The sequence below is a fragment of the Marmota monax genome, unplaced genomic scaffold, assembly GCF_021218885.2.
Source record: "Marmota monax isolate L192 unplaced genomic scaffold, Marmota_monax_Labrador192_F-V1.1 WCK01_AAM20220418_F8-fsc00012, whole genome shotgun sequence".
Taxonomy (NCBI): Eukaryota; Metazoa; Chordata; class Mammalia; order Rodentia; family Sciuridae; genus Marmota; species Marmota monax.
In genome coordinates, this window is record NW_026695227.1 from 22777229 (window position 1) to 22794333 (window position 17105).

General features: G+C 33.0%; 1 protein-coding gene across 9 annotated transcripts in view; it reads left to right on the plus strand.

The window, feature by feature from the left end:
• Window positions 1–17105, plus strand: part of Cntn1 (contactin 1) — a 343845-nt gene that overhangs the window by 185985 nt on the left and 140755 nt on the right. For 5 of the 9 annotated variants that reach the window (XM_046436255.2, XM_058576457.1, XM_046436256.2 and 2 more), the window contains 5 exons: window positions 331–483; window positions 1973–2005; window positions 9664–9796; window positions 12846–13018; window positions 15124–15219. In XM_046436255.2, the coding sequence (XP_046292211.1) occupies window positions 423–483; window positions 1973–2005; window positions 9664–9796; window positions 12846–13018; window positions 15124–15219 (496 nt within the window). In that variant the 5' untranslated portion in view covers window positions 331–422. The remainder of the gene's footprint in view (window positions 1–330; window positions 484–1972; window positions 2006–9663; window positions 9797–12845; window positions 13019–15123; window positions 15220–17105) is intronic. The other 4 variants (XM_058576455.1, XM_046436259.2, XM_046436257.2 and 1 more) reach the window with 1 other exon arrangement.

The following is a 17105-nucleotide window of genomic DNA, read 5'->3' on the forward strand; positions in this document are numbered from 1 at the left end:
GACAATTGTACTATTTGTTGAAAGGATTATTATACTCAGTGATTCAAAGAAACTCGAACACACACCTGTTAAGTGACTTGCTTATGCCCAGGGTGGGTACTGGATGTCAGCCCTGTGATATTAAATCTACTCTTTTCATTACAACAGTGTCTACAGATGTATTTAAATAAGCTAAAAATTATTCTACAAACAAGAAGTACAAAATAAAATAGAATTAACAATGTTGTTGGCCCCAAATGATAAATATTTTTCCTTCTTTCCTTTCTTCCTAATCCTGCCCCTACATTTCCCCTCCCCTCCTTCCATTTCTTTTCTCCTTTCTTCATGCAGGTGTTTAATACTACCCAACTGCCAAACAGCTAAAGCTTTTTATTTTCTTTTTATTTTTTTGGAAAATTGAACGAATTTCTATTAAACACAAGATGAAAATGTGGTTGCTGGTCAGTCATCTGATGATAATCTCTTTTACAACCTGTCTAGCAGGTAAGAATATCCTTTGTATATTTTCCATAATTTATGCCCACATAATCCATATGTTTTGCATTTCACTAAATTGCTTGTATGAAGACAAAATTAATGTTTTCTTTTGACTTCTGGTTCATATAAGTAAATAAATTTAATGTTAGGGTTAGCCCTATTTTTTAAAAATTTTACTTTCAATTAAAATTGATAGGATTTTGTTACCTCATGTGGTATTGTGATGGTAACTGTTTAAAATTTGAATATCTAAGGGGAGGGATTCCTGGCATGAAGCATTTGTCTATTCCTGAGAGTAAATCTTCTCAGGATGGTCAGTTTCAACTTATTGTCATTTAATTTGGAAATGATGTGTCTAGTTCATTATTAAATGATTATTTTCACCATCCAGATAGTGATATACTTAAATAAATTCAACAGTGAAATGCAGTTAAAATATTTTTAAAGTAATGATTTTAAACATGTGTTCCCTTTTTAAATATAATTTATTTATTTGTAATTTAATAATAATATAAATGTTGATTATGTGTTTAACAAATGATTCATAAAGTTTCTGTAAATTAATAGTCACTTCTTGAGAGTGATTATGAGTGGGTCCAACACAATATTGAATTGTACATATATTTGTCTACTTTAGTTAATCATAGGTAAATAATGTTGAAAATAATTTACAATGTATGTAGGCACATTCACAATACCAAAATAGTTGTGAGAGTGTTCCAGTTTTTAGGACAAATATTATAGGTCTGTCATTTGAAGACAAATATGAACCACTCAGAGATATTTCCTTCAAGGAAAGATGCATCATATTTGTATCTGAAAGTAGTATTTTCTAACAATCAGTCTTTCTGATACCTTCATCTCAATGACCTTAACTCAGCACAGACTCATTGAGTTGCTGAAGTTCAAGACATTGCTGTCTCTTCCTTTTACATCAACCTTTACTGATTGCTTGAATGATAAAACTGAGAAACATTCTATCCTATTCTTAACATATTTTTAAGGAAATAAAAATGGTATTTTATTTTGGGTGGTAATTTTTATTATGCTGACTCCATAATCCAAAAAAAAGAGTTTTATTATTACTTAAGAATTTTAATGACATTGATAACTATGTATTTTTATAGCTATAATAATTATACACACATGCACACAAATAATTGCATATATAATATGCATACACATATGTAATATAAATACAATCCAGAAAAATTGGAAATGTTATTATTTCAAAGTCTTATTTATATGGGTGAAATAAAAATTATCTTGTTAGGACCAAAAATTTATATTAATTTTATTGATTAAAACTTTGCTGCAACTATAAATGTAAGGATAAGAATAAAACATCTGTATTGATGTAGAGATACTTCTACCCTAAAGGTGAAAGACTGATTCTTCAATGTCATTAACTAGCATCTCAGTTATTTGAATAATGTTTGAAACCACAACTCAAAGAATTGCTTTAGGTCAAAATTGTTTTTTCTTTTTGTTTTAGAGTTTACATGGCACAGAAGGTATGGTCATGGAGGTAAGTTGATGAAAGGGAAAACCCTTTTAATAGCTTTTCTCACTTGAATCACATTTTATTTCTGCTTTGTGTTATTACCTCTCTAAACTTGAAAGCAATTTTTTAAAATTTTAATAACTTAGGAAACTTTTATGATGGTTTTTATGAGATAATAAGGCAACTTGTTCAATTGGCAAAGTGATTAAATCACAAATAGGATTGTGGCAGATGGGAAATATCCAATGTGGCCTGTATTCTTTCCCTACATGCTTTGTGACAATGCTATGCTACTACAATTTGAAGCAATACTTTAAATATAGTAGCTGTCTTACTTATTTTTGAAAACTGCTTGCATTGCTACAAGAGAGAAAATGAAAGTTGGTGAAGTTGAAACCTTAAGATATGGTTTACTTAGGAACCTAGAGATGTTGCAAAATTTATTGTTCAAGATGTATTGAACAAAAGACAATCCTGCTACTTTGGATTCTACTTTGACTTTTTAACAGTTCTTGCAGAAATAGAGGCAGCATGGTATACTACGAAAAAAAATTCAGAGTCTAGAATAAGACCAACCTGGCTTTGCAGCCTAGTTCTCACTAGCTGATCTTCTGAATTTTTTGGTGCAAATTATTTTACTTTCATTCACCTCAATTTTCCACCATGTAAAAATCAGAATTGTTGTTAGTACTGAAAAAATTTTGCAGTGATAGCTTGTAGCATAGTGACTGGCATGATATGTGCTTAATGAACACATTTAAGCTGATAACTTAAAAAAGCCATTATGTGATGATAGGAGATTGAAAAATCAGAAAGAATCTCAGCAACCAGTGCTACAACGTGCATGCCAAATCAAGAATTCCATGCCAGTTTGAAGGAAAAGAACTTCCATGTGTGGTATAAAAGGACAAGAAATTCTTGGTCCAAATTCCATCAAAGCCATTTCTGTTCATATCTTGTCAGTTGGTAATCATTACATGTAGGCTGTATAAGGATGAGTTTGATATGTTCCTTGACTTAAGACTGTTATCATATAGTCGGAAATAAGATACTGTTTTATAAGAAAAAGTGTGATCAATGTTTTAAAAGGAAAATTTGTAGAATTATGATATACTTAAGATATATCTACTAACCAAAGGGCTTAAAAATAGCATACTAGAGGGACACAGTCACATCAATGTTTATACCAGCACAATTCACAATAGCTAAACTGTGGAAGCAACCTAGATGCCCTTCAGTAGATGAATGCATAAAAAAATGTGGCATATATATACAATGGAATATTATTCAGCATTAAAAGAGAATAAAATCATGGCATTTTCAGGTAAATCGATGGAGTTGGAAAATATAATGCTAAGTGAAGTTAGCTAATCCCAAAAAAAACAAATGTCAAATATTATCTCTGATATAAGGATGTTGATTCATGATGGGGTTGGGGGCAGGGGGTCATTAGAGGATTAAATGAACACTAGATAGGACAAAGGGTGGGAGGGGAAAGGAGGGGGCATGGGAGTAGGAAAGATGTTGGAATGAGATGGACATCATGAACCTCAGTACATGTATGAAGACACGAATGGAATGGTGTAACTCTGATTTGTGTACAACCAGAGATATGAAAAATTGTGTTCTATATGTGTAATATGAATTGTAATGCATTCTGCTGTCATATATAATAAATTAGAATAAGTAAAAAAGATATTTAATGACAAAGAGGCTAAGTAAGAAAAGCTTGAAGTATTTTAAATGTAAGAAGTAGAATTAAATCTAAATAGAAAACAAAATACAGATAAAAGTTAAGAGTATTTAAAAAAAACAACTATACCTATAGTGTTCTGTGGAATGTTTGTAGAAGTTTCATTAAAAAGGACTTTATTGTCGAATAAATTTGAGGAAAAACTGTAAATTAAAGTTTAATCACATATTATTAATTTTAAATAATGTTATACTACTTATATACTAAAAATAATATATATTAGTTTTTTAGGGCTGTCATAAGTATATTCCACAAATTAGATGACCAAGAACAGAAACTTATTGTCTCAAAGTCCTGGAGGTGCTCATAATCAAGGTGTCAGAGGGCCATGTTCCCTCTGGCACCTAAAGAGAACATTTCCTTCCTTGTCTCTTCCAGCTTCTGGTAGCCCTTTGCTTATGGCAGCAAAATTCCAATGTCTGCCTCAAACTTCACAGGATGTTACCCCTCCATCTCCTCACATAATCTTCCTGGGGTGAACCTCCATCTCTGCATCTAAGTTTCCTCTTTCATTAGGGTACTGGACTTATTGAATCAGGGTTTACCTAATGACCCCATTTAAACTTGATTCCCTCTGTAAAGACCCTATTTCCAAATAAGATTGTATTTGGATAACCGGGAGTTAGGACATATAATTTTTAGAGGAAGAAGGGGAAATATAATTCAACCTATAGCATTGCCCTAATAAAAAGTATTGTGAATCTCTGAAGAAAAAAATTATAAAGTGTTCAGATGTTCCTAAGATAATTTAACCACTAGCTGATAGGCACTAAGAATGCTAACTGCCCCAATTTTTAAAAATGTTTTTTAATACCCAAAACTCATCTATGCTAAAATTTAAATTCATGACATGTAATAAAACCATCAGAACCAACTTCATTATTCCTCATGTCTTTAATTGTTTTTTTAAAGTTTTAATGTTTTGCAAAAATTCGATGAATGAACATATTGAGTGGAATAAATGAATATAACCAAGAGAATAAGAGAATGAATACAATCAAGTTGCATAAAGCCAACTTGTAATGCTCAGATATTTAAATCATTTGAGATGTGTGAGGTGATGCACATGTGTAATCCCAGCTACTTGGGAGGCTGAGGCAGGAGGATTGCCAAATTCCAGGTCAGCCTGGGCAACTTAGCAAGACCCTATCTCACAATTTACAAAAAGGGCTGGGTAGAGTGACCCTAGGTTCAATCTCCAGTATCTCTGTTCTCCTTCTCTTGCTTGCTTTCTCTTTTACATATACACACGCACACACACACAAACACTCACACACAATTATGGTTTTGATATGAGATGTCCCCCAAAAGCTTATGGTTACATTATGAGATCTGAAATATAATCAGTGCATCAATCCATTTGATGGATTAATAATTTAAATGAATTTAGTGGGTAATAAGAGTAGGCAGGGAGGCATGGCTGGAAACAGTGATTCACTGGGGTCATGCCTTCAGGGTTTATATTTTGGTGCCTCGCTTTGCTTGTAGGCTCTATGAGCTGAGCAGTTTTCTTCTGCCACACCCTTCTGCCATGATGCTCTTGCTCACTCAGGCCCAGAGCAATGGATTTAACTGACCATGGACTGAACCTTTGAAACCATGAAAACCCAAATAAACTTCTCCTCCTCTACGTTGTTCTTGTCAGGAATTTTGGCTGCAGTCACAAAAAACTGACTAACACACACACACACGTACATACTACTAATAATAATATCATTTGAAAGTAACTGCTTATTTTAGATCCTTTTTCATTTGTCATTTGCATTTACCTTTCTATCAGAAAGAAATAAAAACCAACCTGCAGCTATTTCAGGACCAACTTTCATCGAGACTAACCAAAAAATAAAAATAAACATTTTTAAGTTTCTTTTATAATTCAGTGACAAAAAGTGTAAAGAAATAAAACAGTAGTATTTATTTCATAAGAATTAGCATGTGAAATAATCTATAATTTATACTTTGCACCTTGAGTTTAGAAATCTATCATATACAAAGCTAATATTTAAAAAATTCTTTTTATGTCTTTGTTGGAGGGAGGGCAGACAGGGAATTTCCCATGTCTTTATAGCATTTGCACCCAAATTTCCTGGATATTGTTTCAGTTAGACTTACAATGGTTATTATAGCATTGTTTTTGGTACATTTTTATGTGAGTGATATTTTACAGTGATTATCACTATTTTATATTTGTGATAGGTCACTCATAGCTCCATTTATCAATATAGACTAGGAGACCAAGTGCGGTGAAACATGCCTGTAATCCCAGCAGTTTAGGAGGTTGAGACAGAAGGATTGTGAGGTCAAAGCTAGCCTCAGGAAAAGTGAGGCTGTAAGTAACTAAGTGAGACCGTGTTGCCCACTGAACTACATCCCCAGCCCCATTTTGTATTTTTTCATTTTATTTTATTTGAAAACTTTGGTACACAGTCTTTTAGAGTCATGAGTAATAGGTAATACTGCAGTAGTTTATCACAAACAAATATGCAAACTGTGCAAAAGTACAGTTTGAAATTCAGATTGACAACTAGGGTCAGGTTAACAGAAGTTTAAATGGACTAAATTCTCCTTTGCTTGGCTTTACCTGCCCAAGCAAATCCTATCACATCTCAATTGCCACTTCCTGGACCAATTTCCATTTCTGAAATACCTCACCAAAAAGATAAAAACTAGACTAGGAATAGCCTGAGATAGTCTGGTTTCTTGAAGAAGGTGCATCATCTGTCACATGCTACATCTGAGGATGAAGGCAGATCTTAGGTAGCTGTGGGAAGATGCCAAACCAGTTGTATAAATCACAAAAAGTCTATATATTTCAGAAATGGACATTGATCCAAGAAGTGGCTATTGAAATGTAATAGGCTCTGCTGGGGCAGGTAAAGCCAAGCAAAAGAGAATTTAGTCCACTTAAACTTTCTCTTAACCTGACCCTAGTTATCATTCTGAATTTCAAACTGTATTTTTGCACAGTTTGCATTTTTGTTTATGATAAACTATCGCAGGATTACCTATTAATCATGACATTAAAAGACTGTGCACCAAAGTTTTCAAAGCCAAGTTCTATACATAAAACATCTTTATTCTTTTATAAGTAGGGAATGGTTAGCAGTGAAGACAAGGATCTGTGCTATATATAAGTATGCTTTGAGACAACTTAAATATTCCCTAATTTAGAGAGGTTATTGTATTTCAAGAGAGCTTGTGCCCCACCCTATAATGATTGTGATATTGTAAATATTGTAAAAATTCCAATATTAGATTCTCTTCAATTTTTTATGCCGTTGCTTTTTTTTCTAATAGATTTTTCTGAGACTCTTCTTACAACATACTTATGTAAAATTATGTTTAATAACTAACAGATTGAGGTGACATATTTCAGAATGAGAATTGAAATTTGTTTCAGAGTAGGCATGAAGTGAATAAAAATAACTCTCCAGCACAAATTTTATTTTACTTTCAATCTCCAGAAATAAAGTGGAATAACAGGATTATAGAGGACCATCTCCACACAGTGAGAAATGAAGCAGTCATATTTTTGATCCTACAATTGACTGATTACATTAATTTTGAGACTGAAAATTGCACCAAAGAAAAAGCACTTGCCTATTACTCACACTTTTAAATTTTCTGCAAAAATGCATAAATTATTATTTTCTTTTTAATATTTGATAAAATTTAAGAAAGATACTTCACTATAGACTTATGACAGTCCCATGTTAGAAAATCAATGAGTCCACATGAAGAATACTTCAAAAGAAAAAGTGACTTAAAGTGTTAAAATCCTTAATTAGCTTGAGAAGTTGATGCTTCTCTTTAGGATCATCTATCCAGTAGGAAAGGGGAGTATATTTTAAAATAATCTTAGCTTCTGTTTTAGACATAATCTCTGTTTCTTGCTCTCCTACAGATCAGTGGTCTTCTGTTTACATTACTTGCATAATTTCATCACACATCCATTTCTTTCTAGTTTAAATTTTATGAAGTCTTATACAATCACTACTATATTCTCCATTATTAAATAAGATATTCAGTTAGATAAAAGTTTCTCCAATCTGTTGCTTGTAGAATGTAACTTTGAGAAAGTCAAAAAAAAAAAAAAAAAAAAGGAAAATCATCTGACACCAAAGACCTGCGATTCTCTTAACAGTGGCTTTCACAGAGCTGAAGTTTTGATTTTCAATAATATCCAACCTATCCAACTTTTTTCTTTCATGGATTATGCTCTTGGCATTGTGTCTAAAACTCATTGCTGTATCCAAGACTAGATCATCAACTGGACTAAGGACACTAACCTGAAGTTCATAAAACTAGTTCCTAAGGCAACCATCTGAAATCCTTATTCTAGCATTGTTGCAGGTAGCAGAAATTTGAGATCTATTCCAGTGCAGGTCAGTGATCTTAGGTGTACATTATAGGCAAAACCACACCACACATCCATTTCTTCTTAAAATTGATGATCTTGTAAATGCCATGATTTTATTGCTGAGTAATATTCCATTGTGTATATATGCCACACTTTTTAAAATCCATTCATCTATTGAAGGGCATCTAGGTTGGTTCCACAGTTTAGCTATTGTGAATTGTGCTGCTATAAACATTGATGTGGCTGATGTTCCTGTAGTATGCTGTTTTTTAAGTCCTTTGATTATTATTATCCAAAGTACTAATGATGTGCCAGGTAGGTACACTACTGTCTTCCATGCATGTCTCAAAATAATTGTGATAATAATCCTATGAGATAGACTTCATGATTCCTCTTTTATAAAGGTGATATTGAGACTTAGAGAGATTAAATAATTTTTCCAATGGCACATGGATATATGGTATGTGACAAAAATTAAGTGACATAAATAAACCGTATGTTAAAGTAAGTTGGAACATATCTCTTCAAGGTTGATGTTAGAGAAGATAAAAAGCCAGCATGGCATTTGCCTTAAACTCTCTTAAAAAATAAACTGGAGGAATAAACTATGGCTTTGAACTAGAAGAGACATTTCAGTAACCCTATATAAGAATATTCCCCCTTTCTAGCCACATAGATCAGTATGTACTGATCAGATCAATAAGGCCTTGAGCTGTGCAGTGCCAATGCTGCAACAATGGTGACATGTGAGCCCCTTCTCCTCATCCTGCTGTGCATTGTTACCTTTCCTTCCAGAGAGGACAGAGTGCTGGGAACACTTTCTTCACAATATTGATGTTGTGATGAATTTCAAACCAGTTGGTCAGACCTTGTACTCAAGTGATTTGTTTCTGAGTTGTTCTAAAGGTTGCTGAGTACCAGTGATGGTCACATGTTTAGGAAATATATAAATAGGGAATAGAAAAGAGACTAATTACCTAGAGCTTCTAGAAATTTATTTGTTCTCTTGTAACAAACTTTTAAAGCACCTCTGTATTCCATGCAGACACACACCAAGCTAGGAAACTGGTGTACAGAGATTAAAGACATAGCCACCTATGTGGTATATGGAGATTAAAGACATAGCCACCAATCACTGACAATCTAATGGGATGGAAAGTTGCCTTTAAGAATTACGTTGGGTATGCTATGTACCCTTACTGAAGATAGCTTCCTGAAGGAACTAACTTCATGATCAGATTACAAAGGACCATATAAATTTTAGCAGAAGAGTGTAGTGGTGATTCTAGAAAGAGGCAAAGCATATGTAAAGGCACAGGGCATGAAAGCATGGCATGAGGAACTGATAGTAGTTAAGCATGAAATCATCGTGTACTTTTAGGAAAATGATGCGGGATGGATAGGAGAAAATTTTGAATACAGAAATGAATGTTTTAATCATAATCATGGAGGTAATATCTTTGTTTTGAATTAAAATGGAGATTGTGTTTCTGACATTTTTTAAAAATAACATTTTTCAGTATATCCAGATTTTCCTTGACATATAAAATAATTTTATTTTTCTCGCAGTTTCTGAGGAGGACAAAGGATTTGGACCAATTTTTGAGGAGCAACCAATCAATACCATTTATCCAGAAGAATCACTGGAAGGAAAAGTTTCACTAAACTGTAGGGCACGAGCCAGCCCTTTTCCAGTTTACAAGTAATGTGTCTCATTGTCCTGAAAAAGTCATAACTTTAAATGATGGATGATATTTCTACGTTAACTAAATTTATAAAGCTTGCATAGATAATTCTAGAAAGCCTTACTTTTTCAATACTCTCAAGTCTATATTCCAGATAACAGAACTAATTTCTTAAATAATCTTACCTATTAGACAATCTATTTAGATGTATCCTTTTAGTTTTTCTGAGTTACATATTTATGATATTAAAAATAACTTTAAAAAAAGTTACAGTGGATTTTCCTGCTTTAAGTAGTTCAGAGAAAAATGCTAAAAAAAGTTTCTAGTCTGATGCAAATAATAAGATTCAAAAATTAACTAGATACTAATGAATTTGAATTTCACTTGAAATGATTCCATGAAGATAAAGCAGGTGATTGATGGGAAAATTAGGGGCTGAACTGGGTTAATATCAACCAACTTAATTGAAGGTTGTCACTCAACAACCCTAATTTTAATAGTAGACTCTTATTCCTGGATAGAAAAATAATTTTCTATTGTTATAAAAAGTTAATATCAAAGAAAATATCCCCTTTCCCTCATTTAATTCTAATTGAACTCATTTTTTTCTTGCCACTGGCTATAATTACAAAATTATTCTTAAAATATGAATTTAGACATAAAATCACTATACCTTTGAAATTATTTTTATTGTTTCAATTTCATGCATGGGAGTACAATATAAATACAATTTGTTGTAAAATAGTTGATGGGATAGACTTATTGCTACCCTTAAGCTATATATAAGGGAAGTCTATGCACATTGCACATAGTCCTGGTCATGGACTAGTATAGTTAGTAGGAACTGTAGAGGAGATCAAACCCAAGACTATTTTACAGGAAAAGAAGCTAAATCCTCTGTAAGTACATTGACTTGGTTTTGAGCTAGGAAACCACAGATCCAGGATGAAAACACAAGTTTTATGACTTCCAAAGAAGCCTATAATTTTTTAGTATTTATCTATTTAGATAAATTGATAGAATCTTAAAAGCTATTTCAATTGTGCTTATTCTGTGACACTCTTTCCTGGACATTCTTACAAGAAAACTTGTCAAATCAACTTCCAGACTAGAATGGAGTCAACAAGATAGAAGGGCTGTTCTCAGTGTTCTAGAAACACAACACGGGCAGGGTTATGTTTCTTGTTATGTATCTTGCTGTGCCCTGTGCCCCTCAGTATCACTACCTCCCTCCTGTAAGCTGCCCCTGCACTGAAACCCAGGTTGCCTTGATCTTTATGAATGTAGCTGGAGCAGCCAGGTAGATGTTTAATGCTATTTGTGAAGACAGTCCGAGTTTAACCACAAAACATAAAAACAAATCAATACAGAAGCAATGAAGCGAAAGAGAAAAAGAAAAATATATGATGCAATTAGTCTCATGGAAAAGAACAACTTGCAGTTCTTAAATTCACTTAGTATTCTCAGCAAGCCATACTAACCTTGGTAATCAGGCAATCTGTCATTCACATAGTAGTTTTATATTTGTAGCATGTTCCATGATAATATGTTATTCATGGCAACATCCTGAGAGAGAAAAGTTACAACAGGGAACTTTATCTCCCACTTTTTAGCCTTGAGGCCTCCATTATATCCCTCCTACCCCTAAAGCAACAAGCACTACAGTAAAAGCTGTATTTAAAGCAGTACGAAAGGAATTGCAACAATAGTGTGTGTTTCTGAAAATAGACCAGTGAACTTACCCAAACAGCAGAAATTAATGGTTGTATCACTGGCAGAATCAGATCCCTAGGGAGGAAGCCAAGACCATAAACAGAAATGTGGAGCCCATATAATGAAGGAGAAATCACAATAGTCGCAGCTGTCCAACAAGGAAACTCACTGCCTTGAAAAATCTAAGCAACAGCACTGCGTGGTTGGAGTAGAGACAATATTACCATCAACTGAAGGAAGGGGGCACATTTATTCCTTGGGTTGGAATTGTGTAGGTTTTCAAAATGCAAAAGCATTGCTTTCTATGCTTGTTTCTTAAATTACCTCCTATACTATAAAGATTATTACTGAATATGTTCTAGTACATTTAATTTAGTAAAAAAAGATGTTCTAAAATCATAAGGCTGTTTTGGCATGATTCTTGCTTATCAGAAATATGCCATCAATGAATGATGTGTCCACAGGCTCTACTATTTAAATTATTTGACCAGGGCTCTTGTATTTTGACCTTCGTGAGGACATGAAACCTTAATGGATAAATGCTCATACAAAATGATTATGAAATTTTGAGGTGGTAATCCTAATTATATTTTTTGCAGTTTTCTCAGACCTCACCAAGAAAATTAGATCCCTGTTTCTAGTAAATTTATTTATGACAATTCCCACCAATTATAAGATTATAAAACAGGTTTAAAAAAAACCTCTTTGACAAAAATAATACTTAAATAATGAGAAAAGGCACAAGTGACCACTCACTCTAGGCTGAGGAAATCTGATTTAACTAATTTATTTGTGGCTTTGAGTTAAAAGACCCAGTGGAATCATAATTTTCAAACTGTATGATCACCCTCTAGTGGTCAGAATATGCCATTTACTAAGCAGAATTTTAATGAGTTTATTTCACTGAAAAATGTTTGCTGTTTAAAAATCAGATATTGATACATTTTGTTTAATTTCTGCTAGATCAATGTTTTAATATTTCAAAGAACATGCATATATGAATCTTGTACATTAATTGCTATCATTTATACTCAGATATACTCTGTATATCTGCTAAGAAATCAATTTATGGAGTAAAACTCAACAAAATATTTGTTATTTGGTATGCCTTATTTTTAAAAAAGAGGAAATATGTCATTTAATTTAATATTTACTTTTTTGTATCTGAGCTAAATTATATATCATGAACCTAGATACTCAATTATAGAGTATGAAGAATTACCACCACAAGTCACATACTTAATCATCTGACTTCACATGTAGCTGTACTCAAGTCATTTTAGAACAATGTTAGCCCAGTAGAGTTTCCAGGGCTTCTTACCTTTGATCTGACATGAATATCTTTTCTCACAGATGGAGAATGAATAACGGAGACGTTGACCTGACAAGTGACCGATACAGTATGGTGGGAGGAAACCTTGTCATCAACAACCCAGACAAACAGAAAGATGCTGGAACGTACTACTGTTTGGCATCAAATAACTATGGGATGGTCAGAAGCACTGAAGCAATCCTGAGTTTTGGGTGTAAGTAGTTGTAACTTTAAAAAGGGTAGTTTTACTTGATGAAGTGAGAATTACATGTGTTTTAATTATTGATCAAAATCTATATAGACTGGAGGGCTAATTCTGTGATGATCAACTCTTTGGGCTTCTTTTATCCTGTTAAAATCCTTCTACTTGCTTCTCCCAGTAAAATCGGTCTTTTGCATCACCATTGCAACATCAGTACTGAATGCTTGCCAGTGGGTTATTGGAGAAGACACATTCCCACCACCCACACAGATTGGCAGTATGTAGTTGGTGACACAGGTCAGACATGTTTAAAATTTTTCAATTGAAATGCAGAAATTCTAATGTGACCTTTGAGATAGTTATCAATAAGTGATACCTTAAGAATTCAGCAAGAAGCGAATCAAGAAGAAAATATAGCGGAAGGAAGTCAACACAGAAAAGGTGGGTCTTTTATGATGAATGGAGTTTAATTGTGTGGTGAAGAAAAAAATTCAGGAGTTCAAATAATCACACAGGGTGTTTTAAGTGTACTTAAGATTGTGAAAGATAATTTTGTAAAATAAACTGAGGCCATATTCTGAAGGCTCTTACATATCTCGAAAAATTAGTATCACTGGAAGTGCTAAGCCATGCATTAGTACCTCCAAGGGAATACAAACTGGTTCTTAGGAATAGGAAATGTCTTAGGCATTACAATATTATGGTTTGTGGCTTTCCAATGCTCAGCCCTACCCGACAATATCTTATTCCTCAACATTTAAATTCTCCTTATAGAAATGATTATCATTCTATTTTAATTAATATTATTATTTTAAGCTTAAATTAAATAAAAGTTTTCACCTTGAGAAAGCCAATAATTAAAAATATTTTGAGAAATACTGTGTTAAACTAAAGTTAGAGGTTGTTTTCATTGTACATTAGGAGATGAATTTAACCAGATGATATCCACTTTGATTTTATAAGCTAGCACTTATATCTTTTGCAAAATGGTTATAAGATAAGAATAGTATGTTAAGAAATACTGCATGGCAGTGACCACCAGAAGGGATTCTGACAGGACCATAAAGAACAGTAAAATTAAATTAGTGTGATGAAAGAGAAATGGAAATAATAAATACTAATCTTGATAAATAATTAACAGGTTACAGTGTACTGAAGGAAAGAAGACATTAAATATTTTTTTAAGAAAAGTTCAGTGAAAGGGCAGATACATTCTGTGCTTTTAAAAAAATGGAATGGGAGAAAGAAAACCTCACTTTCAGAGATTGGAGTAAGCATTGGATGGTTGTTTCATATGCAGAGTTTGTTATAATATGAAGTTACCCAAATCGAGATGCCAAGTAAGCAATTGAAGATAGGGATGGCATTCAAGTGAGACATCAGGACTGGAGATGTCAAAGTGACTATTTCTTTGTATAAAGATAAAATCAGAATACATGGATTTTCAGAAATAGGTAATATAGTAAGGGAAGTAAAAGTTATAATTTGGGGGCAGATCATAGATGAGGACCAGAAGGACAGGCAGGACTGAAACAGAATGAGTATCAGCAAAACAAATGAAGAATTAAAGGGCTCAGGATCTATGAATAAAGGAAAACAAGAACTCCAAATACATAGGAAAGAGTAAAGGAAATTACAATTTAGACAACCCAGAATCTGAAAAGGAGCACGCAATTGGTCACATTCACCTTCTCAGTGAATAGCCTGCCTGTTATTCTCATTCTTTTCAATATCTAAATCTTCCTTCTGGTAGAGAAATATAAACCTTCAAATGAGTCCATTCCTCTAAGCATGCCTCTTGACTTACTTTCTTAGTTAGATCTCTGATTTGCCCTGTCTCATTTTATTTCCTTACTGAGATTTTCCTTAAATCTGAAACAAAAGTTAGTATTTATGATCTTCAGAGTTGTCAGAATTCTTACAAAGGCTGTTACAGTTATCCATAGGTTCTGCACTCATGACAGAACTCTTAGGTGGTGTGTGTAAATCCTGGCATGTGCAAATGAGGAGCATTGTATCTCAAGTGACAGTTAGTTACAGAAAGGTAATATTTAATGAATATCTCCCTTTCTCTTGACCAGAAAGTGAATGATTTCCTTTTCCTTGTTTATAATTAGATCTGGATCCTTTCCCACCTGAGGAACGCCCTGAGGTCAGAGTGAAGGAAGGAAAAGGAATGGTACTTCTCTGTGACCCCCCATACCATTTTCCAGGTAAATTTAGTGTCTCCATGTCTATAAGCACCTATGAAATGAATGGCAAGTTTCCATTTTTCTAGTAATAATGATACATTTACTAATAGTCTAATTAACTCAATAATCATGACTCATCATTAATTAAATGTTTGCATAAATTTTTGTAATACATCACTTTATAGTGGTTAGACACTTTCTTTATTGGTTCATTAGACACTTGATCATAACACCAAAGATCTTTTATCATTTCAGTTTATAAACAGTATGTATGCTGATTTGTTTTCTCATTAAAATTTCTGTTACATGGGTGAAATTATAAGATATTTTTGAGAAATTATTCCTGAAATAGAATAGCACCAAGGCATGATAAAAAAAATCAATCATTTTCTTAATAACTTAACACCTAAAGCATACTGTTAACTGAAACTAAATACTAGAAATGGATAAAATATAATAAATTATTAATCTCTTCAGGAATACTAAGATGCGAGAATAGTCATCACTTTAGAAAAGGGGCAAAATGAGAATCATTGGTTATGAGATTCAGCTCTGAATACATTTTCTATAATATAATATCAGTTAAACAAAAGCCAGCAAAGCACTAACTAAAAGAATGCTTCATATACTCATTTTCATTTGTTTTATTTATTAAATCTCCCCTTGAGATGATATATAAAATTTTTAATAATAAAATAATGTTTTATATTATTTATGTCATAGTTTTTTTCTCATGGAACTATCATCAACTATGTTTTCATTATTTATTATGAATATACATTCTTCAAAATAAATGATGCATAGATATTAGATATTGGACATACTACCAAAAGTCATTCCCATATTTTTATTAGATCCAACAGTAGAAAATAAAGCATAAAATGCATCATAAGATTTTTTATTTCCTTAAATTAACTATGTATGCTTTTATTTTTAATCACAAATGATTGTTACCTTATCTGTTTATGTAATAATATTTTTTTCGATTTGGTATGCTTTTCTTTTTTTTTTTTACTTGTACCTTTCTTTTTTAAAATTTTTTTTAGTTTTTATTCTAATTTATTATATATGACAGATTCAAACTAAGAAGCTTCTTCTCAGCAAAGGAAACAATCAGTGAGGCTAATCGAGAGCCTACATCTTGGGAGCAAATTTTTACCACTCACATATCAGATAGAGCACTAATCTCTAGGGTATATAAAGAACTCAAAAAGCTAAACACCAAAAAAGCAAATAGCCCAATCAATAAATGGTCCAAGGAACTGAACAGGCACCTCTCAGAAGATATATATAATCAATCAACAAATATATAAAAAATGTTCAACATCTCTAGCAACTAGAGAAATGCAAATCAAAACTACTCTTAAGATTTCATCTTACTCCATTCAGAATGGCAGTTATTAAGAACGCAAACAACAATAAGTGTTGGCGAGGATGTGGGGAAAAGGCACATTCATACATTGCTGGTGGGACTGCAAATTGGTGCAGCCAATATTGAAAACAGTATGGAGATTCCGTGGAAACCTGGGAATGGAACCACCATTTGACCCAGCCATCCCACTCCTTGGTCTATACCCAAAGGACTTAAAAACAGCATACTACAGGGACACAGCCACATTGATGTTTATAGCAGCACAATTCACAATAGCTTAACTGTGGAACCAACCTAGATGAATGGATAAAGAAAATGTGGTATATATACACAATGGACTATTACTCAGCAATAAAAGAGAATAAAATCATGGTATTTGCAGGTAAATGGATGGAGTTAGAGAAGATAATGCTAAGTGAAGGTAGCCAATCCCCCAAAACCAAATGCTGAAAGTTTCTCTGATTTAAGGATGCTGATTCATAATGGGATTGGGAAGGGGAGCAGGGAGGATTAGACGAATTCTAGATAGGGCAAA